The 24,425-nt window shown below is 47.8% G+C and overlaps 1 protein-coding gene across 7 annotated transcripts in view; it reads right to left on the bottom strand.

Moving 5' to 3' along the window:
• Positions 1-24,425, bottom strand: part of FTCDNL1 (formiminotransferase cyclodeaminase N-terminal like) — a 221,454-nt gene that overhangs the window by 107,529 nt on the left and 89,500 nt on the right. For all 7 annotated transcript variants that reach the window (XM_078680499.1, XM_078680504.1, XM_078680503.1 and 4 more), the window contains 2 exons: positions 15,730-15,825; positions 13,997-14,149 (listed from right to left, as the gene is read on the bottom strand). In XM_078680499.1, the coding sequence (XP_078536625.1) occupies positions 13,997-14,149; positions 15,730-15,825 (249 nt within the window). The remainder of the gene's footprint in view (positions 1-13,996; positions 14,150-15,729; positions 15,826-24,425) is intronic.

The raw sequence follows: 24,425 nt of genomic DNA, 5'->3' as shown, positions 1-24,425 counted from the left end.
TGGGGCGTGGCGTGGGGCCGCTGATGGAGGCCGTCTGAATCGCGAGCTCCGTCACTGAGCCCGCATTACTCCTGATTTAACAGCACTCTGAGCCTCCTGCCCCACCGAGGCGAAAGGTAAAGGGGTCGTGCCCACTCAGCAAAGAACTGGAGCATGAGCCCGGCCCGAAGCGCGAGACAAAACAGCTGGAAGCCTGGTCGACGAAGACGCGCGACCTACAATGGCGGCCTGAAGGAGAAAGTGAAACCCAGCATGGCGCGGATTGTCCCGGTGACGGCGCATTTCTGGAGTGGTACACTGCTATCGGACAGAGAGGTGGTGGGTTCCGCAACTCCAGTGAACTACTATCGGAGGTGGGCGAGTGGAGCGGACCCCCCCCCCGGCAAGCGGCCGCCTCAAGGCTGCTCCGGGAGACATTGACAGAGCAGCAGAGGACCATGGAACACTGAGGCGGAGCCACTGTGGAACTACCGCAGCTGCGAATGGTGGTGGAGATCCTGGGCCCAGCACTAGCACGAGCAACGCAGAGGAGATGATGCGGTAAGCGGAGGGCTCAACCGGAGTCGAGGGGCATTGCGGCCTACTAGGAAGGGAGGAACTGGACACGAGACGGGGAGCGGATCCCTGAGCGGACCGGCTGCACTTGAACGCTGGGAGTTATTGTAGGCGGCCTTGGGATTGCGGACTGGGCCTCAGGGACCAGCTGGTGACTGAGGCAGAGAGCACCGGCCCCGCCGGGCTGTATTGAGGACCCGGGAGCTGGATGAAAGTGACTGTTCTCTCCCCTGGAGGGAAAAGGCGACTAGAAGGCATGATGGAGCCAGCAAATACCCCCCGGGTGACCAGCTAACGCACTCTGGAACGCCCCATGCGTCGCGGGCAGTGAAGATGATATCCCGACAATTGGAGGTGAAGGAGGCCCCGGTAGAGAAAACATTTGATGGCCCACAGAGGGCATTGAGCAGGAGGCATAGAGAAACGGCTGGGGGAGCTTACCACCATCGACGAAGAGGCTGCGGTGGTACTTAGGGGGTCAAGAGAACTCAGCCAGTGCGGGGTCCACGCGACTGCCCTACCTTATCCGGGCTCGATCTCGGGTCGCTGGAAGAGGAGCGGAGGGACTGAGCCAAACACTGGGGTGAGGTTGGATGTGACCATACCGGCGCGGGACTCTAGAAGACCTTCTTGTTCGAAACGCGGGGGGCCCTTCTCCCAGTAAAGTCTCACCATGGGAAAACCTAAAGGCAAGAAAGAAGGGGCTCAGCAGCACTCGGACACTGAAATGACTAGCCGAGGGGAGCACGAAGAGCTGGAACAGTCGCATGATCCCCACCTGCAGCTCCAACTGGACAAAATCAGCAGACTCCAGGGCGGCGCTGCAGCAGGATATAGCACAGGTCGCCACGGGCCTGGGCCTCTTGCGAGCAGACCATGGTAAACTGGTGGACAGAGTTAAAGCGGTGGAGGGAGCAATACAAGCCATCGATCCACTGCAAAGCGACCTCAAGGCCACAGTGATTGATATCCTGGATCGTTTTGGAGCGCTGGAGAAGATGGCAGAGGAGGCGGAGGGGCGTAACCGCCAGAACAATATCCGCATAGTGGGATTGCCGGAAAAAACGGAAGGAAATGATATGGTGTAGTACCTGAAGTCATGGCTCAAGACGGTGGTGGCTCCTGAGGGCCTCTCGACCTTCTACACTTTGGAAAGAGCACACAGGGTGCCCGCCAGGCCGCCTCAACAGGGACGACCCCCACGGCCGGTGGTAGCGAGGCTGCTACACTATCGCGACAGAGACCTTCTGCTCCAGAGACCACGCGTGGACGGCCCTTACCAAGTGGGGAACAGTAGAGTGAACCTATTCCCGGACTACACTTATGAAACCCAACGACGCCGGACCTCCTTCTTGGCCGTCAAGAGAGAACTGAGGGAGGAGGGACTCCAGTACTCGCTGTTATTCCCAGCCAGGCTGCGAGTTATTGTGGATGGTACATCAAACTTTTATGATACCCCGGAGGACGCCCGTGCTTGGCTAGAGTTGTACAGAGCTGGGAAAAATCGTACGGGGCAAAGGGCACAGGTGCCCGCAGACCATCCACCTCAGAGGAAGTCAAGGAGGCTTCGACGCAGGCGGGGAGACCTGAGGAGGTCATTGTCGCAACAGACGGAAGCGGAAAGGCAGGATGTACTGGATGCGGTAGCAGCACTGTCGGGAGCGCAGGAGCGGCAGTCTCCAGGAGGAACAGACTCCGAAAAGGATAAAGATGAGACCGATACCGAACACTCAGAAGCGGACAGTACGCACCTGCCGAAGGTCACGCCAGCAACAGCAGAAGGGATGCTGGACGAGGGCTGAGGCAGTTGTCGAGTGGGTCATGGCGAGACTTCGCAGCCTCGATAGACTCACGGTACCAGGTTTTGGAACGGGAGGGTGTGGGGGGTGGAAGAGTGCTCATTTAAAATGTTTTTGATATTTATCCAGGACTCAGTCTGACATGTGAGGCACGCAGAAGTTGGGAAGAGGCCCGTTGGCACCCAGTCCCCCCTCGTCGCCCTTAAGGCGTGCCCTCAGCGACTGCTGTTGGGCTTAGTAGAGTGCGAGAGTGTTTATCGGTTTGGATGGGGACTAGCGGTGAGTCACTAGGTCCTGTTCTTGGGGGGGGGGCAGGGTGGTTGGTTGGGGAGTTTGTAGTGGGGGAGATCCCACCGGTGTGGTAGCAAGAGCCAGATGGGGAATGCAGATTTTACTCATGGGAAATGGGAAATACCGCTGATTTACGTTGTATAACCTGGAATGTGAGGGGCCTACACACCATGACACAACGACATAAGGTACACGCATACTTCGTTCGCAGGGAAGTACACATAGCGTTGCTCCAGGAGACTCGTTTAACTAAGGCGGAGGGATTAGCTCTGCAGAGACGCTGGAGGGGACAAGTATTTATTACCACCTATTCGGCGTTTGCACGGGGGGCCTTGATTTGGATTAGAGCATGGGTCCCCTTCCAGGTCACGAAGCAGACGATAGACCCAGCAGGCAGGTACGTGGCCATTGAAGGTAGGCTAAGAGGCAGAGATATAGCCTTCTGTAGTGTGTATGCACCTAACGTGGATCAGGTGGGTTTTCTGATACAGCTCTCTGGGTCGCTGGCATATTATCTTGCGAGCTCGTTAGTGATGGGGGGAGATTTTAACTCTATAACTGACATATCGCTTGATAGATCCCACCCCCCGCTGGCCGATTCCCCGGTACACAGGTTGACTAAAGGCAGACTTGCATGGCAGAACAGCTAGGGGTTGGTCGACACATGGCGAATTCAACATCCGCGCGACCGGGATTACTCCTATTTCTCCGGAATGCACGACCTACATGTCCGGCTGGACATGGTATTGTGCTTGCCGATAGTGCTGCCCGCAATAGTACAGACTCCGAATAAAGATCTTTGACTTGACTTGAATAATACAGACTGAGTATCTCACTAGAACAATCTCCGATCATAACCCGCTGCTTTTCACCTTGCACTGGATGCCTGGGGTGTTGAGTGTGCCCACATGGAGGCTACGCCCTGACACACTAGAGGATCCGATCTTCCAGAGAGAAGTGGGCGAGGGAATCGCTCATAATTTTGCGGAGAACGCCGGATCGGCATCAACGAGGGCAATGGAATGGGATGCCTTTAAAGTGGTAATCAGAAGACTATGCATAGGAAAATATGTGGGAGTGCGAAAGCTGCTCCTACAAGATTTGAACCGAGCTGAGGAAGGGCTACGTAAGGCAGAATTAGCTAGGCCTAATCACCCTGAGCTTCAGACTGAATTCATGGCGGCGAAGGAAAAGGTAGCAGCAGAGGTGGAACGATTGCGCTGTTTTCATTATAAGTCTTACACAGCGAGGGCACATGCAGAGGGAGACAAGGCAGGGACCCTGCTAGCTTGGTTGGCCAACCCGGAAAAGAGAGGATCTGCTATATTGGCCTTAGAGTCGGAAGATGGAGAGACGGTGTATACCCAAAACGAGATCTTGCACAGTTTTCTGAGATTATTATGAGGGGCTCTATGAGAGCTCGCTAGTGGCAGGAGACCCGGAAATAGGTTCCTTTTTGGAGGGAAATCACACTTCCAGAGTTGGAGCGCGATCAAACAACATGCTTGGGCCAAGCGATAGAGCTAGGTGAAATTAGAAGCCCCTTTAAATGTATGGCTAAGAATAAGACACCAGGAGTAGACGGTTTGCCGATAGAATTGTACGGGAAGTTTATAGATTTGTTGGCACCGAGACTACTGGAAATCTACACGGAAGCAAAAGAGCTGGGTCATCTGCCCACCTCTATGCAGGAAGCATTGGTGATCCCACTTTTGAAGCCGGGTCGGGAAGGGACGAATCCGGCCTCATACCGCCAGTTATCGATGCTGACTACAGACTACAAGATACTGAGCAGCATCTTAGCGACCCGTCTCCTAAACCATATGACCACGCTGATCCATGAAGACCAGGCTGGTTTTATACTAACGAGGAATACATCCACAAACGTTAGGAGATTAGTGAGGCTGCTTGAGGAAGATCAGCGGGAGGCTCGGCAACCAATGATTTTATCAGTGGATATAGAAAAGGCTTTCGACAGCTTAGAGTGGCGGTACCTCTATGACACAATGGGTCGCTTTGGCCTGGGATCGGACTTTGTGCAGTGGACAACAGTGCTATATGCGTCAGCTGTGGCCAGAGTGGGAACACTGATATCCTCACAATACCCAGGGGCCCGTGGTACCAGGCAGGGCAGTTCGCTTTCCCCTTTATTGTTCGCGCTGGCCATAGAACCGCTGGCGGCAAAGATTAGACCGGGAGGTTACTATGATGGGGTGCAGTGTAGAGGAGATCGACAGTTTATATCGTTATACGCCGATGACTTGCTGTTATTTCTAGAAGACGGGGTCCCTGTTGTCGGACTTTGGAGACGTGTCGGGATTGAGAGTAAAGTGGCTGAAAACATGCCTGTAAGACAAGTCGAGCCCCGGCCAACTACGGATAGAAAAGTGAGATGGGAACCCACATGCTTGAAATATTTGGGAGTGCATATCTACCACACTGCAACTGACATGTTAGAAGGAAATGTGGGCCGGGCTGTGAGAGCCTTGAAGGGTAATATGGCCTTTTGGTCCACTCTCTCATTGTCGGTGACGGAACGGATAGCTTTACTAAAAATGGTAGCGCTTCCTCTACTATTATATTTTTTTAGAACTATCCCAATATGGATCCCGGGCTCCATGTTCAAATTGTTGAAATCGCTCATAGTGAGTTTCCTATGGGGAACGGGGAGACGCCGGGTAGCGCAGGCAACACTTGTCAGGCCCAAAGCTGAAGGGGGATTAGCAGTCCCAGATTTTGGAGGTTGAGACAAAAGGGAAGTCTCAAAATACAAAATCTACATGCATTTTCCTTAGCCTTCTTTAGGCAGGGATACAGCCAAAAATGCAGAACGGAATTACACCAACTTTGACAGGAAGCTAGATCTTGGTAAGCAGATTGGGCTTTTTGTGATTTAGAGTAAATCCGTTAAGTAGTTTTCGAGAAACTAAGTTTTTAAAATACTTATATATCTGGACGGTTGAGTCTGCGAGAGGCTAGGGAAAGGATTGTGGGAGCACCAGTTTAAATATAGTGTTCTGATTGGCCCAAGGAGCTTTTTTACCCTTGAGCTATCTGGCTCCCAAAGGATTCAGACACCTGTGGGAGTGAGCACGCTGCCTGCAACAGCAGAAATATTTTGCTGACAGCCATTACAGGACCCGAGGACTTAGTCCCTTGTCCTGAACTTTTATAAAAAGTAATAATGTAAGGGGACAGGGTAAGGACAGCCTGCCTCCTCTAGGCCTCATGTGAGGGCCAAAAATAAAAATGATGGCCCGGGCAGCATTGTTTAATTAAGGGGAGGTGGGAGCACAGCCTGCCTCTCTGAGCTGTCATCCACCTGGCGGAACCCGCCCCCCCTGCAGACCCCATTCCCGGGGACCAATTGAATAATTATAGGTAGGGGAGTGTGCAGTCTCCCTCCCCGAGCTATTTTCGGCCCTAGAGACCCTATCCCCCACGGCTCAATTTAATAATTATAGGGAGAGGGCGCGCAGCCTCGCTCCCCGAACCGTTTTCAGCCTGGGGCCCAAATTTATTTTTACTGGGCTGGCATGCAGCCCAGCCTTCCCCAAGCCATATTTAGCCCTGGGGACCCGGTCTCCTGGGACACAAAGTATATTTTATGGGGCATGGGCAGCCCCCCCCTCCCCGAGCCTCTAAAAGGCTCTGGGACCCCACCCACCCTAGAGATACTACTTAAACTAAAGGGGAGGATGGGCCAAGTAGCCTCCCTGTCAGCCTTTAATGGCCCCAGTAACCCCATCAGTTCACATACTGTCTCCCAGGGAATCTACCTCCCGGGACACAGAAGTTTCCCTGCCCGTACCATCCCGGGCAGGGAAACATATTTGTTGCCGCCTGGCGGAAGCATTTTCAAATTTCCCACCAAACGGGAGCAACCACAAAGTCTGCTCCCAGCAGACGAGAGCTTTAAACATGATCCTGCAGACTTGTGTTTGGTTTCCCTTCCCTCACTGATGTGGGCAGGGAAAAAGATCAACACATTGCTCCCGCCCGGAGGGAGCAGCTATTTGGAGCAATGTCGGCTCCACACCATGCGGGGTGCTGGCTGAGGCCACGAGGGCCCTGTGGATCCCCCGCATCCCCCAATGTGCTGTTTGTGTGTGCCCCGGGTGGGCACCATTGCACCCACCTATATTAAAATGAGCCCCGTGGGATGGGATCGCTGGGGCCATAATAGGCTCATGGAGTGGGCAGCGCGGCCCCACCTCTCCCCTATAAAATAAAAATGGTCCTGGGGGATGGGGTCCCTAGGGCCCAATGAAGCCTGGGGAGAGGGGCCACGCTCCCCTCCTTTTAAAATAAAAATGGCCCTGGGGGATGAAGTCTACAGGGTGCAATTAGGCTCGGGGAGGCGGGGTCACGCGGCACCCTCCCCTTTTATTTAAATTTCAGGCCCTGCGATTGAGTCCACAGGGCCTAATCAGGCTCAGCTAGGGGGGGGGGGGTGCCCCCCCTTTATTTATTGCTTGGCTCTCGGTTATGGGATCCCCAGGGACTAATAAGGCTCTGGGGACCGGGACCAACCAGCGCCTTTATAATGTTAGGCAGTCCCAGGGAATGGGGTCCCAGGGGCCCAATAAGGTTCAAGAAGCGGGCCACATGGACTCCATCTCCTCTTTGTAAAACAGACAGCCCCAGGAGATGGGTTCCCTGGGGCCATAATAGGCTCAAGGAGTGGGCAGCACTGCCCCTACACCCCTCCCCTTGGAATTAAAAAAATAATGGAGTGTGGGGTCTCTAGGGTCTAATGAAGCTCGGAGAGGGGCCACACACCCCTACTTTTAAAATAAAAATGGCTGTTGGGGCTGTGGTCCCCAGTGCCTAATGAGGATCGGGGAAGAAGGGTAATGGGGCCCCTCCCCTTTTATTTAAATTTCAACCTGTGGGGATGGGGTCCCCGGTGCCTAACTAGGCTCAGTGAGGGGGCCTGTGTGCCACCCCAACATTATTTATTATTTGGCTCCAGTTTATGGGGTCCCTGGGGCCAAAATATGCTGCCTGCCCTCCCCCGTTGTAACACGCATAGCCCTGGGGGATGGTGTTTCTGGGGCCTGAGCAGGTACCGGGGGTGGAGGGGGCCTCACCTGAGCCATCGCATGCGCTGCAAGACATTTAGTAAGTGGCTTTTAAAAGTACTGCCACAGCTTTTGCTGGCATAGCGCTGGCGGTAACGCACGCGCGCAGCCGGCAGCTTTCAGGGCCCGAGGCGCCATCTGGCTTTCCTTTATGGGTTTCCTTTGCCGCGCGCACCACTCGCAGGCTCACCTCCTGCCCCACCTCTTAGTTAACAGTCCCTCCCCCGCCACAGAGCACGTCTCGCGGCCGCACATCTTGTTTTAGTCCCAAGGACACAACTTTAGAGTGTCTCATGTCTGCAAAGTCTCGTAAGTTGTAGCACAGTCTTCTTTTATCACGGACTAGCTTATATTGGACACAGACGGTCTTTTGTTGTTCTTCGCTTTTCCATAAATTTAAGTGTTTAAATTTACCCCAGTAATGCTTAAGTGTCCCAGAATGGGCACAGCGTTTTTTTGGCTGTTGAAGCGGGATGTCACAATATCGACCCCCTTAAATAGTGCTATATTTTGTGAACATAATACTAACTTGTGTCAAACGTAAGTGTAGATTTATTATTAACTCCATCTTGACAATGTTTCGGCAGTCTGTATAATAGTCTTGATATAGGTATGTAGGTTGGTATTTCAAACTCATTGTGGGACAACACAACGCAGCCCCAGCCCAATTGAGCGAGAGGCTCTTTATGGACATTAATGGTATTAGTGGTAACTAAAACAGGAAGCTGTAAAGATCGCCCTTTCTTCGGCCTTGAAAGCTCGGTGTCTCTGGGAATGGTTAAGGTCATTCTGGCTTTAGAAGTTTGGCTGGACTGTGCCCAGGGCACAACTTGGTGGTGATGTGATTATTACGCCGGACGTCGAATGCCTTTTGTTTATAGCCTCCCCCCTCCACTCCCCAGGGTGTGAGCTTACCAGCGTGTGGTGTCTTTGCACTGGCATGTAAAGTTGCCTCCCTCTGAAGAGTGCCTAGCCGATGTCAGCCTCTCGAGGGAGGGTACAGAGGAGACTCCAAAGGGCACCTTCTCTTATGGTGCTGGTATGGCATTTTCTAATATTTAACCACATGTGAGGGTGGGTACAGCTGTCTTTGTTTAATGGAACACCCAATGTAAATATTACCTTGCTCTTACGGTCCCGAGAAGAACCTGCATGCGCTAATATTGGTGTTACCTAGGACTGGTGCTATGAAAAGGATTGTCCTACTCCACGAAGTTCACCAGTGGCCTCAGAAAATAACAGCGCACAGGCCCAGAAGGCCGCAGAAAGGTTGCATCTCCACCCTGGGCCTCCTCGGTGTGGCGTGTCATAGTTCGCAGCTCCTTACTAGTCTGTGTGTCTGTTGCATGTGCTGGTTAAGAGTTTCGTCTGAAGCCGAGTTTTCATATTTTATCCAATAAATGCACACACATGCAAGTACATTCAGGTGGCCTTAGATTAGTGCTCACTAGAACAGGCTGCTAATTTTCTTTGAAAGTACTTAAAATGCGTTTCCTTATGCCAGGTAAACTTTCATATTTTCAGGAAAAAGCCAAAATGAATATTTTGCAGATGCTAAAACGCCGGCTTGCCTCAAGGACTAAAAGAATAAGCATGATGACGTAGTCACTTTGGACAATAGAAAACTTTGAGTTCTGCAACTTATAGTGGGATGCTTTTGCCATTCCTTCCATGCCTCCCAGCACCCAATTCTCCTGGATGGTTCGAAAAATCATAAAAAGGTTACTAGACCTGCAGCTCTAGTAACTTGAACAATCTACTCGACCTAACTAATGTACTTGACCCGTGAACTGGTCTCAACGTAATTGTCACACAGTTCATTTCAGAAAATCCTCTAACTTCAGTCACAGAAAGAAAAGTAAATGTAGGAAGACATACTGACTTTTGACCTCTGCCAAGGTCAAATGTGACAAGATTTAAAGGCATCTTTATTGTTCATTCACTTTGTGAGGAAGCAGAATACCGGTTGTCAGCTCACCATAAAGGGCGTATAGGCCCTAACAATAGCTTGTCTTGATTAAATCGGGGAAGGAAGGGGTGGAGGGGGGGAAGAGGAGAGAGAGACAGACAGAGAGAGAGAGCGAGAGAAAGAATATATATATATATATATATATATATATATATAACACTATGGTGCTCAGTCGTGTAGGGGACCACCAGAGCAAACAATTTGAACAAGAAAAATAAATCTTCTCAATCGAGAAAAGATAACACTCTGGGAGCGCTTTAACTTGAATTACTTCATAATGAAGCCGCAATGAAAGATTGTCAATGAGTTCCGGCTACCACACAAGCCTTGACCATATATTTATTAGATTTCTATATAAATATTACAGAAATTACTGAAACCTGTGAAACACTTTTAGAATCTTCATAGGGAAAGATTTCACTACAATGGCAATAATTTAAGTAAGAAGAATTGACTATGTATTCAACATTTTCACAAAATGCAATCACTAAAATGCTAATTTGTGCTGTAAACATTAAACTCCAGTTGCTTTCCTTAAATCCTACAAAAAAAATATTTTTATATATAGACAAGTCTGCTGAGGTGTGAGAGCTTTTTGCGACATATTATATCCAAATAAACTTTACTTAGACTTGTATGTTTGTTTAGGATTCATTTATTTACACTGACTTTTTACATCACGCATACTAAGAGTCTTATAACCAAATAAATAGTCCCTTTCAAAACCAAATCCTTTTAATTTAGAACGCTTGACAGTGCAAAAACTCACGGCTAGGAATGGTTCTTCCTAAACTTTTTCACATTTTTTCCCGCATGCATAAGTTCAGGTTGTTGAGTAAAACCAGCATTGGCAAAAATGATATGTCTCGCCTTGGCAAGCTGGTGCTAAAATTATTTTTTATATATATTTATAACAAGCATAAGCCATAATAAGAGGAAAACAACAACAAAAAACATATTTTTACCTAAAAGTGGAAACCATAAGCTTGTAATAAAAAATGAAAAACAATTAAATCTAATTTAACCATCATATATCATTCTAGTAGAACAGGACAGGTGTTTCCTAGCAGTGAGGCGTACTTAAAACATCAATTTTTAGTTGCAATGAACATCATGGGAAACGTTATCAAAATTAGTCAAAGATGCGGTACTATTAGATACTACTGGCTTTGAGCGTCTGTAACCTGATGAGAATGTTTAAACACAAGATGACTGAAAAATACAAAGAATGGAAATAAGTAAGTGTTGACAACGTAATGCATTGGCACTGAAGTGTACTTCTTTTTATGTGGATATACACATGTGATCACTCAAAATAATTCACTCACTACAATAGAGCCTGTAGCTGAAGTGTGCTGACTGCCCACTGCACCATGCTGTATGCTGTGGACAGGGGAAGCAACTGTGAATGACAGTTGAACAGACCAATGAATGAAGAAAGCATTTTCATAGCTCATTGATAGCCCAGCTATGTATATATGTAAGCATTTGTTTATGAGTTCTTTTATTAAATGAGGTTGGAGAAGAAGCTCCAGCTATCTCTAAGCAAGAATTAAAGACATCTTTAAATGGTATCAAATGACGTTTCGGAAGGCCACCCGAGAGGGCATTCTCACAAAGATATTGGCTTCATACTTCTCAAAGTTGATAAGTTGATGTAGGGCAGAGGTATCTTTCTTCACTACATGGACACAGAACGAGAACATAGAATCCAAGAGAAAAGAGTGCTTATCTAGTCAACAAAAGGAGCTGAAATGACAACTTTGGCTAGACGAAATACCCAAGTCTGGGACTTATAGTTGATCTTCCTAAAAGAAAGTAGCAAATAGTTGACTTTAGATGTGTTAAACTTTAATCAAGGCCATAACTGATGAGACAGCTGGTTAAGAGCAGGGTGTGTCAGACTCTGATGATACTTAGAGATATCGTAGACGCTGGTGTGCACTCAGCAAAATATGAGCAAGAAGAGAGGCTGGACAATATTAACACCTCTGGATACTCAGGATGCTCCCAGGGAGAAAGGGCATCCAATCAAGGATCTTGCAACTGAAAACAGGTGTGCAGCAAGATTTGAAAACAGTGCCATATGTCAAAAGAATCAAATACTGCTCTGAGATATAGTAGCACCAACAAAGAGGTAGTCTCAACCACAGCCCAGAGAAAGCCACTGATCTTGTGCAGACTACATGGCTTTGTTCAGTTTTTGGCACGAAAAGATGCCCGGAATGTAACCCAAATTAACTGCCAGTAGATGAGATTGATAAAAGCATTCCATCCATCACTCTCTGTTCATCACTGATAATCGTAATTGGGGCAGGTAAGCCAAGAGGTGGGACATGTACCTTATGGCTCATCAGAGATGGGACCCAACAAGTAGAAAATATGTCTGGTCTTGCTTGTGATTCCATACAGAGGAGCTGTGACCCCGCTGTTCAGGCTAGGCTGACCCTCGGGGTGTTTTGACCAAGACTGATCTCCACAGGATTTATCCCTGTGCTGAAAGTCACACAAAAGGCACAGAACGCTGAGACAGTTGATATCAATCTAGCATGATCCATCCTCAAAATAACAACTGCAAGATTCACACTCGCTCACAACCGTCCTACAGCATAAATAATAGTGTCTCCTATGGAACTGAGTAAGTAAATAGGAATCCAAACATGTGATAGACATTTATAAAAGCATTGTATCCCCAATTTTCAGAGAAGAGGAATGATAACTTGGATACTGGTGAAAATATCCAGAGATGAGGTGTGGTCATGAGCATGGCTACTATGCTGCACCAGTCTTCAAAAGCTAAAAGAGATGCAACGCAAAGGTGTTCTGGTCCACTAGATGGCCAATCAGTGAAAAGAGTTAGCTGTGTTCCTGCCTGCAAATGCCTTCTTCAGATCACAACGAACATAAAAACAGGATCACTCTGAAACATACAAATATGTAGATCAAATAACAAAGGGTTTATGGCAGTGGTTCCCAAACTGTGTGCTGTGGCTCCCTGGGGAGCCGTCAAACCTAGCCAGGGGAGCTGCGCACCAAGCACTTTAATGCATTTAGGGCCAGATGTAGGTAGCCAAATACCGGTCGGTAACGGCCGATTTCGGCCGTTACCGACCGGTATTTGGCTTTTGAGATGTAGGTGGGTCGGATTTTACAGAATTGGTATATTTACCGATTCGGTAAATTTACCACTTCGGTATTTTACCGAATCGGTAAACATACCGATTCTGTAAATCCATATATAGCTGACACTCCTAAGAGTGCCACAGGCCCTTAGGAGTAGGTATTTTACCACCCAATCCTATTGGGTGGTAAAATACCGAATTCAGGTGTGCATGCACATCTGTGCATGCACACCTGTGCAATGTGATACACAGACATGCCCTTGTCCTGTCTATTAAACACACTAAGTATTATTAAGTATTCACATTTGTACGTGAACCAAAGGTACTTCTTGTACACAGTTCTTTCAGTACAAACACACTTCCACAGGCCTACTCTCTCGTTGAGAACAGGGAAGTAAACCACCATATACGGCATAATGGCAACATTTGGAAGCAAGAGGGACGTTTAAACAAAATTCAGAGGAATTTATTTTATTGCATTGATTTGGAGCCAATTTTAGGGAGGAGACAGCTAAAATAAAGCTGTATGTGGTGTAAAAAATTGTGAGCCACGATGCTGAGACAGGTGTATAGGCACGTATGACATGGGTAGAATTGGAGGTGAATGCAAATATTCTTCAAGCACAGAAACACTATGGCAATGAGGTCTAAATGCATAGGGGTGCTATCTAATACTGTAATTGTGATTAAAAAAAGTTTCAGAAGGTACTCTAAAAATGGCATAGGCAAAGAAGTGTAACTAGGAATATTTTATACACCCTGCATACATGATTATAATACCTTCATCACAATTATTTTCAGGGGCAAAAATGCAAGTACTCCCGAGGCCGGTCTTACATCCCTCCCACCCTCCCAAAAAATTAACAGTGGGAAGTCACAGACAATGGTCAATGGGTCAAGGGAGCCGTGGGTCGAAACAATTTGGGAACCACTGGGTATATGGGATACAGAAATAACACTTTTTTTATTCTACTGACAACACAACCACTAATTTAGCTGAAAACAAGTGGTCACTGTGAATTCCAAGATTGAAGAAAATACATTTTGTCTCCAGTATTTTTACATAGGATAAACGTCACAGAACCAGCAAACGTGGGTCCTGACTGAGTGCAACTGTCTACACATGCCTTGCTACACATGTTATTGCTACTGTGTCTAGCAAAAAAATTGACTTACTGCGAGCAACCTTTGCACATTCGCCTACGCCGACACCGTAGAGAGGATAGATGGGTACTAGGTCCACAGCACCCATGCATGGGTGGACACCATCATGGGTGTCCATGTCAATCAGCTTGAAGGCCTCGACACAGGCTGCAGTGACAGAGCTACCTAGGACATGTAAATATAAGAACTGCATTATTTTTTTAATGGGTACAGAATGATGTGCCAACAGAAACACAAGACTGCCAGGTCACTATCACATGTCTAACTACTCTTAAAACAAGGACCAGGCATGGCCTTCTGCCTTCACTCTTGCGAAGGCAACAGTAATTCTCCAGTGCTTAGCCCAAGACTTTTTCAGCTTTTTTTACCCATTTTAGTATGTCTCATCAGCTGGGAGACAGTTCCATTAATTAATTACATTATCTGTGACATCCCACTTTCTAATGTCCCTCTATCCCCAACGAAGGCATATGTTAGTATGATTCTGGCAGTGCATTTGCTTTGACTCTGGCACTATTATATTTTGGAAAGAAATATCTTATATATTCCAGTATGGCCCATCTTTTCGCAGTGTTATATCTTGTATTATCTAGAAAGCTAGGATTTAAGCCATGGAACCTTTTCTGCATCAGTCTTTGAACTATTGTTAAATATTTATCTTTCAGGAGCTAGATCTCTCAGTACTGCACAAAATGGTCGATGGAAGGCTGCAATGGTGGAAAATATACTCTCCATTTCTTTGAACTGTCCCAAAGGACATAGCAAAGGCCTTCTCACTATCTTTCATACATTTACTTTGAGAACATGTGATATGTAAACCTGCGAATCTCTCACTCCCCTTTTGTGACCTTTCAGCCCTTCCCTTCCATCCTATGCAACTTATCAGCATTACCGTGCCCGAAGTGTGTGATTGGATGCCTGGCTGGAATGACCCTTATGTGCAACCTCCGAGGCTCAGTTTTCTAAATAAGATCTCATTTAACCGACTTAAAAGGACAGATAAAACAACAGTATAGGGACTGTCAAGAATGGAACCTCAATAATCCATAAACTCACCGTCATTTACCAAGTAGCCTAGTGTTTTATCTATCTCTACCCCATCATCTTCTTCCTCTACATGGAGCCATTGATACCGTACTCTGCAACATCAAAATACACAAATACACTGATGACACACAACTTTGCATGAAAGTCTCCTCTCAGATTCAATGGCTCGGGTAATGTCTCGACCTCATTCAGACCAACACCTACCGGAAACTCAACTACCCAAGATCGAGTTACGCCTATTCGCTAACAACAAACTTAATGGCATGAATATAATTTGCTTAAACTCCTGTCAACTAAGGCCAAATCACTCTCATTCACCCTCAACAACGACATCTCTCTCTTAAAAACGTCACTATGACTATATAGGACTAGCTCTCCTTCTAGAAAAAGTGAAACCATTGCTCCCCAAAAAAGACTTCAGAACTGATGTCCATACCCCCACACTCTCGCATCTCCCAGAATTCACACTGGGTCCACTGAAAGGCATTCCACATGCAGCAGCACACCTCATCGACAGCCTTATGAAAATCAACCACATCGCCCCTACCCTAATGAAACTCCAATGGCTCCCACTGCATGCACTAACAACAGCATAATCTAAATTGCACCTGTGCTGCACAGTTGAAGTAAGTCAGTTTCTGGGAACACATATGACACAAAGAATATTAATGGATGCTTGACAGCATAATGGTACATACCCAAGGCGTCAATAGGAGCTGCTATGGTGATCACGGACCTGTTGTAGTCATAATCCGAAAATATGTTCAGCACTGTGGTTTGTGCACGTGACTGTCCTATAAAGAAAATAATACAAATATTCGAAATTCAAATGAAAACTTAAGGAATTGGGTAACTGGTTGAGGGGGGTGAAACCAGACTCAAGCACCAACTATAATCCTTGTAAGGGTGAAGTCACAAACAAAACACAAATTAACCTGTGCTCAGTCCTCTGGTACCTTGGCACAGAGCAGTCAGACTTAATTCAACTAAATCACAGCTATCGCCATTAATGTGCGCAGTGCTACACATTGTTATTTAATGCATCTGACTTACTTGCATGCTGCAACAAGCTTTACAATTATAATTTTAATTATATTTTGTTCTTCCCTTTTTTGTTTTCCTTTATCTTTATCGGCTGAGCTTGAATTTTCAAGCTCTAATTAGTACTTTAATTACTGTGTCCACCCTTTTTTATTATCTGTGGAGAATCCCCACCCTTTGCCCATGGCATCCTGGCACACTACCTTCTGTTACAGTATGCTGAGATGCCGACTGCTGCATCTGGCCTCTCTATACGTTGCTGTGTCATTAATAAAAACAGATATAGAGATGCATGCTTTCCGAGGATATGTCAGCCTACCTAATCCAACTATAATAGTGATATTATTTCTAATACAGGTAATGATGATATTATTAATAAATAGAATAGTCAAAGAAGAGAAGAAAATGAACACACCATGAGCAACCCGGCATTATGACGATAATATGTTTCACAAAATATTGCAAGCTCAAATCATCACTACCGTTGCATCAATGTTCTCCAGATCACAAATTGCAGCTGTAATTAATTTAACATACATATGCAATTCACTGCCTACATAAAGTACAATAGAATGTTGCCCTATTTTGCTTCTAATGCTTTTTCTTATGATTTGACATGTTGAGCGAGTTGTTATAACCTGGAATATGATCAAATGGTAAATGTAGACATTTAGCAATTTATTCCTTTTTTACTATGTATCAACAACATACGTAATCGCATGTGATTTGTACCCATATATTTCACCTCTCATGACGTTCTATGTAGCCCTGCCTCTTGTTTAATACACTCCTCTGTGGACTGTGTTCCACTCATTTCCACTCGAGGCATTTAAAAAAATGTTTTTTTAACTGTTTATTAATATAAAAACAATCATCGGAAAGACAGTGTGCAGTTATAAATACTCGAATTACAACGATTAGCAAGCCAGCGATGCAAAACATCATGACATCTCCCTCCCCTCCCACCTTTATCAGAAAACAAACCCATTTACTCATCACCCATTCCATCTCAAAGGTCATCACCGGACTCATCATCTGAGCTGTTATCATCAGATTCAGGTATGGGGGTCACAGATATCCCCCCTGTAAGTATTCCAGGCAGTCCATATTTTAGTCCACTTTCGGGGGCACTTCCGATTTACATAAAACAGTTCTTTCAGTGACCATGGTAGTGTCCATGTCCCTACACCAAGCCTCCAACTAAGGCAAATCGGCTGCTCCCCACTTCTGCGCCACATTTCGCTTGGCTACCATGAGGCCTAGTGTCGCCCATGTTTGCTCATGTCTCGATAAGTCAATGGGTTCCCAAACATTGAGGAGGTCTCTACGTGGTTCAGGCAATATGGAAACATTTAGAGTCTGGGACATTGTTCGGAGGACCTTGCGCCAAAAATCAATTAGTACTGGGCAATCCCAGATCATATGGAAAAAGGAGCCCTCATTTCCACATCCCCATAGGCAATACAGATGTTGTGTCCAGCCTATTTTATGAAGTGTGTGACTAGTGAGATATGCGCGATGTAAGATTTTAAGCTGGACGAGCCGTAGTCTGGCCGGGATTCCCACCTCCCTGGGTGAGGCAAGCGCCGCCTGCCATTCTGTCTCATCCATGGCGCCAACATCAGCCGCCCACCTATCCTTCAAGGCCGCCGTGGGGTCCAGTTGGTTATTAATCAACTTACGGTATGTGAATGAAGTGGCACGTTTAGGCATATAGTCTGTGAGTAACCTATCTTCCAAGGGAGAAGCTTCAGGTATGTCTACACTCTGCGGTAATACTGTGAGGAGTGCATGCCTAATTTGTATGTAAAGGAATGTCTCAGTAGGTGCTAGCTCGTATTGTCTTTGCAGCTGATCAAACGGGATGACCGTCCCTTTGTCCCATAGGTCGCCAACTAAGGAAATGCCTATGCTGTCCCAGTGTTCAAAGCCTCTGCCAAGCAGTTTCGTGTCCCAAAGAGGAGTGAGTTTGGTGATGGTCCCCCTTCACCCCAAATGTGCCTGTGCTGTATGCCACAGCATGACTGTGTGTTTTGTTGGGCCTTCCAGTTTCATCGCCCGCTTTTTATTATATAAGGCCGCTAACATACTGTCTGTTCCTAGCTGCGCTCTATCTGCCTTATAGGCAGGGTCGGCGTGTGGGGCGTGTATTCATTGGTTTATGACTTTGAGATGCGCTGCCCAGTACTAAAGGCGTATGTTAGGGAGTGCTATGCCACCGTCGTACCAGCCGCGGTGCAGTTTAGCTTGTGCAATGGGTGCAGGCTTATTGCCCCAAAGAAGTGTGGACACCAGTGCCGATATCTGTTGAAAAGATCGCGAAGGTATCGGAAACGGCGAGTTTTCAAGTGCATATAAAAAAACGGGGCAGTGCCATCATTTTGAACAAAGCAGCATTTCCAAGCAGTGTTAGGGGTAAAGATTCCCAGTGTGTCACGTCTCTACGCAGTCGCTCCAGGGGGGGGCGCCAGATTCTTGGAGAAGAAGGTTGCAGGGTCTTTCGTTATATGTATGACCAGGTATTTAAACGAGTCCTGGGATATTTTCAAAGGGCAGTGAGGGGGAAGCGGAGGTTCCGGCCCCTTAAGTAAATACAGTACTGACTTAGCCCAGTTAATGGTATAGCCCGAAACTGCCCCGAAGGCGTCACAGATCTCAAACAGGATCGGCAGAGCGCTCGTCGGATCTGTGAGGTATACCAGGATGTCGTCTGCGTACAGGTATATACGGTCTTCCCAGCCTTCTGTCCATGTTATACCGCGCAGAAGAGGACTCTTCCTAAGGCGCATCGCCAAGGGTTCCAACACTAGTGCAAAAAGAAGCAGCGATAGAGGGCATCCATGTCGAGTCCCCCTTGCCAATGGTATAGCGCCTGAGAGTCGACCATTCGCTGCAACACATGCCACTGGATCCGTGTAGAGGAGCTGGATCCAAGCGCAGAATTTCGGACCGAAGCCCAGGCGTGGGAGATCTGTGAAGAGGTAGGTCCAGTCCACCATGTCAAAGGCCATTTTGGCGTCTAAGGAGAGGACAGCCGATGGCTCCGACAGGACATGATCTCGTGCTAGTGCATTATGTAGGCGTCTAAGATTGAGCGCAGTGTTTCTATTAGGCATACTACCGGACTGTTACGGGTGTATTAAGTTGGGCAGATGTGCTTGTAGTCTGTTAGCGATCACTTTAGCGAATATTTTGGATTCCGCATTGAGCAGCGATATGGGGCGGTATGACAGACATTCCGACGGGGGCTTCCCTGGCTTCAAAATCACCACAATCGTAGCCACCCTCTGGTCCCAAGGCAGTACACCATGTCCCAGACAGTCGTTGTACATATTAAGTAGATGGGGGCAGAGAGTGCTCGCCATGACCTTGTAGAGCTCTAGTGGGATCCCGTTGGGGCCCAGAGCCTTTCCGGATTGCAATGATTTAACCGCTGCACCTATTTCATCAATTGTAAGGTCTGCTTCGAGCTTTATGGACGCCTCTGGCTCAAGGCCAGTCAGTTCCATGCTCCGTAAAAAATTGTCGGCCCCAGCTTCCGCAGTGCCCGAGGGCGAGGCATATACCGCTCGGAAATGGTCAGCCAGAGCATCCACTATTTCCCCCGGGTCTGATGTGAGACGACCCTCAGTTGTTTGTAGCTGTGTTATAGTCCTGGCTTCCCGCTCTCTCCTGTCGAGCCAGGCCAGTAGCTTCCCCGCCTTATCACCCACATCATAGATTTTATGTTTGGTGGCTGCTAGGGCGTTCATTGTGTCTTGTCGGAGGTGTTCCCTGTATTGTTGTTGTTTGAGATGAAGAGCGTGTGCCATTTCGGGTGTTGGATTAGTCGTGAAGTCAGTGTCTGCTGCTTGCAACTCCTGTTCTAGTGTCACAAGATCTTGATGCTTCATGGGTTTGTATCCAGTGATGGATGCAATTGCCTGCCCTCGGAGAACCGTTTTATAGGCCTCCCACAGTATGGCAGGAGAGCTGACTGAAGCTACGTTCTCAGTGAAGAAATGCTTTGTGGTCCTACGAAGTTCCTTCCTTATCTGCGGAACTTGTAAGTAACCTGGATAAATTGGGTAGAGTCGTTTGTGGGAATTGTGGTGTGAGGAGTATGTTAAAACCATTGGGGAGTGGTCAGAGATCCCTCTAGGTCCAATGGTAATGTGATCTACGCATGAGACTGGACATTGAGTCTAGGAAGTAATCTATCCTAGATAAACTGTTGTGCGCTGTGGAGTAAAAGGTGTATCGTTTTGTTGCTGGGTGTTTATGCCTCCATACGTCCACCAACCCCAATGCTTCACTAAAGCCCTGTAGGAGGGAGACCCCGGGCGTCGAGGCCCTCACTGGGTGTCTGTCCACGCTGGGGTCCATTGTGGCGTTAAAGTCTCCGCCAATGAGGAAGTCCCCACCGGGCAGGGACAGCAGAAATTCACTGAGGGCTGGGAGTGCTACCGTCTGTAACGCCGGGGGGACATACACCGATACTACATTAATTAGTCTGCCCTCCCACTGCCCATGTATTGCCGCAAACCTACCCTGATCATCGTGTTTAGTCTGTAAGACCGTAAAGGGGGAATTGTTATGCAGCAAAATGCCTGTACCGCTAGACCCACTCGAGAATTCAGAGTGTACCACCATTTTGAACCTCCATCTATCCATTGCCCTACATGCCGCGCCCGTGAGATGGGTCTCCTGTAGAAGCACCAGTGTAGGGCTCTGACGCTTTAGGGCTCGCAATACTAATCCTCTTTTAATTTTATCTCCTAATCCGTGGACGTTCCACGTGAGCATTGTGAGCGGTGTTACGGGGACTATCAGGCCCTCTGCCTGGGTACTAGTGTGAGGCGTGACCGTCGCCATTGAAGTGTGGGGTGCCATTTGGAAAATGTGACATTATTGTGTCATGTAATGATCTGACTTGCGCTAAAAACCATGTTTCAAGGTCTGTTCTGATGTAAACTAGAACCAACAAATAGAAAATCTGAGCTTCCCACTCCCAAAATTCACCCCCCCCTCCCTGCCTCCCTGCCTGACGGACTTTGAACTGCCCCCCACCCCAACATAGCAGAGTGCCCCATCCCAACCCACACAGTGTACTTGCGTGTAGGAGGTACGAAGTCCGGCGAGAATGCAACCCCTCCTGCCCAGCCAGGCCCGCTTTTGTCCAGTGTCCAGGCTGACAGAAAAGTTCAGTTACTAAACAGGAGTTTTAATTGCAATGCGTGTTTCTCGGGTTCAGTTCAGCCATTGCCGAGGTCGTCCGCGTCCACTCTCTGTGTGTTGTCCTGTTCTGGTGGAAAGACGTCCTGGCTGTCCCCTCCCTCGTCGTCGGTCCGCTGGTGTGGCTCTTTGTTTCCCCGTCTGGGTCTGCCTGCCCTTCTCCATCCTTCAAGCCAGTCATAGGCCTCCTCCGGGGTCTCGAAGAAGAATGTATTCCCTTCAGCTACAACTCGTAGCCTCGCTGGAAACAGCATCGAGTAGGGCACCTCCCGGTCTCGTAGCGCCTTTTTTACTTCGATGAAACTGCGACGGCGTTTCGCCACCGCCGCTGTGTAGTCGGGAAAGAAGGAAATCGACGAGTTTTGTAAGCGAATTGGAGGGGAGACTCGCGCCGTTTGGAGAATGACATCCCTGTCCAGAAAATTGAAGAGGCGCACGAGTACCAGTCTGGGGGGGGGCCCTGGTTTGGCCCTTCCGCCCGGCACCCTGTGTGCCCGTTCCACCGAGAAGAAAACAGAGAGTCCTTTAGGTTGCAGTCTGGTTTTTATCAAGTGTTCCACATAGAGGTCCATAGCTTGGGTACCTTCACTCTCCGGGATGCCCAAAATGCGGACTTTGTTCCTGCGTGAGCGTCCTTCCTGGTCATCCAGCTTATCGGTCAGTATTCTGTTCTCCGATTCCAGGTGTGAGACGGTCTTCTTCAAGATTGCTGTGTCGCTGGTTAAGGTCTTTGTGGTCCGCTCCACCTCCACAACCCTGGTTGTAATTTTCTGAAAATCAGCACGGAGAAGTGATACTTCTGCGGAAATGGAACCCACTGTGGTTTGCACGTTGGCCAGTGCCGCCATTATGTCCTCCAGAGTTACTTTCTTTTTAGTCGCTGCGTCATCTCCTTGCGCTCCGCCTAGTTGGTTTTTCCCCTCCGACAGTGGGGGAAAGTCTTTTGAGTAGGCATATTTATCCAATCTGCCTTGCGTGTTTTGATTTCTGGGGCCTCTGCCTGACATGGTGTCTCTCTGGATCGGCAATGGGGACTGCTGCGTAATGGCACTTGTCTCAGCGTTGGTGAGTCCAGCCAGCAACGTCGCAATGTGTGTCAGTCTTTAATGGGGCTGTGTCCAGCTCCTCACGGGGCTCTCCGTGTGTCTGCCTACGCCTGGGAGGAGTGGGGGGGAGGGTCACCACAATCTCCGGGTGAATGTTGATGGGGGTCCAGGCCTCTCTATTGGCAGTGGCGGTTTTGGCCCCTAGAGTCAGCAACCCCGATCTCCGAGGCTATGCACGGGAGGGTGGGGGGGAGCACCGTGTAACGATCGTGGTATGTTGGGAGGACCAGCTGAGGAGTCCAATGTCAGCACGGCGGGCCCCTATGTTTCCACTGTGGTCCGGTCCCAGGGGGAGAGGAGGAGGAGGGGGGAGGGCCGGGTCGCACAACCTGCCGCATTCCAGACACCCCGGCTGTATCACCGTCCCCCTCCGAACCTCCGTATTAATGTATCCCGGTGTGTGCTGTGCTGTGCAGGCCCTGGTCACACACCAACCTCGGCTCCTCAGCCTCTCGTGCCTGGTCTTCAGGTCCCGCCTTTCCCCCAGCTGGCCTCCGCAATCTGCCGGAGCACACGGGAGCTCACAATCCCCCGCCCTTGGTTGACAGGTCTGGGTCGGCCCCGCCGCCGTCCTCCTCCCGGCGTCTCTTTCAGCGCCCGCCCGGGCTAGTGGGTCACTAGAGTCCCCGGCTTCCTTTGCGGGAGCAGCCCGCCATTCTGCGTGCGCGGCTGACTCAGGCTCCGGCTGTCGAATTTAGACCGGAATCGCAGCGATCAACGCCGCTCGGTCACGGACAGCTGCGGGAGCCCCGGCCTCTCGATAAAATGCAGGATAAGTGTCCGGATTTGTGTGAAGGGGGCACCTCGTCGCCGGAGCTCTCTTAGCACGCAGCCATCTTGTCGGCTGCTCGCCACGCCCCCCACTCGAGGCATTTTTTATGAAAATATACAAACTGTGCCTATTAATTCTTTTTTTGTATTTGGCTCTGATCAGAAGTGATGTTCTATAGAACAATTAGATTTCTATCAGCTTATGAGCCCTGTTACTTTTCTTTTTCTTTAAAACACTTAAAAGGAGCAACCACTTCTTAAGCACTCTTTTTCAGTTTCTGCTTTCACTGGTCTCTCTGATTCTATTAGAAATCTTAAAACTATTACAATCAATGGGTATTTTTGGCATATTTTTAGAATGCTCTATATGCAGTTATTTCAATAGATTTTCACTTATTATTATTATATGGTTTAATCTTTAGTAGTACTTTTTCTAATTTAAATATCTGTTCATGTTTTTTTCTGAATGAGTATATTTTCTTCAAATTAACATTTATTTTTCATATGAATGGTAAGAAAGAGTTTATTTCACTCCTTGTTGATTTCTTACTGTTCAAAATAACCATTTTAAATTCAATGGGTTTTAAAATCGACGCAGTTACACTGGTTACAAACACGATGATCCAGAAAGAAATAGGCATTTGTGAAAATGTTTACCGAACTGGGAAAGTTCTAGCCAAACGGAGAGGATATTTAAATGGCACGAAGATAGCTTTCTTTCAACTACAAATCAGTTCAAAAGTCAACAAGATATGTTAAGATAAGCATTTGCAATGTAATAGGTCTCGCAATTGCGAGATTGTGATCTACTGGCATTGTAAATGACAATGCCTTTTATTAATTAGTTTAAAAACCTGTAAGAATAAAAAGACATTGTCATTTACAATACCAATAGTTCAAACTTCGGAAAATGTAAGACCCATTGCATTACAGAGAGTGCGATGTCCCACTTCAGTGTCAACGAGCTCTGTTTCAGCTTTTTTTTTTTACTTTAAACTTTCATGCCGCGCTCAGCATTAAAGTTTAAAGTAAAAAAAAAAGCAGAAACAGAAAGCAGTGACCCTTTACCTTTGCTCTTCCCCTGAGCCTACTGCTATTTAAGCCAGATAAGTCCAGAGTGTAGCGGCTCACAACTGACTTGGTTGTTGAGTATATGCTCTGTTGCATCCCTGCTGATGCTTTCCAAGCTTGCCTTTTGGCTCAGTTTCTATCTTTTGTTTTCCTTCCTCACTGTCCTTAAGTCTTGTCTGCACTCTTCTGTC

The sequence above is a fragment of the Lissotriton helveticus genome, chromosome 3_1 (genome assembly GCF_964261635.1).
Source record: "Lissotriton helveticus chromosome 3_1, aLisHel1.1, whole genome shotgun sequence".
In the NCBI taxonomy this organism is placed as follows: Eukaryota; Metazoa; Chordata; class Amphibia; order Caudata; family Salamandridae; genus Lissotriton; species Lissotriton helveticus.
This window is presented reverse-complemented; position numbering and strand designations above follow the sequence as displayed.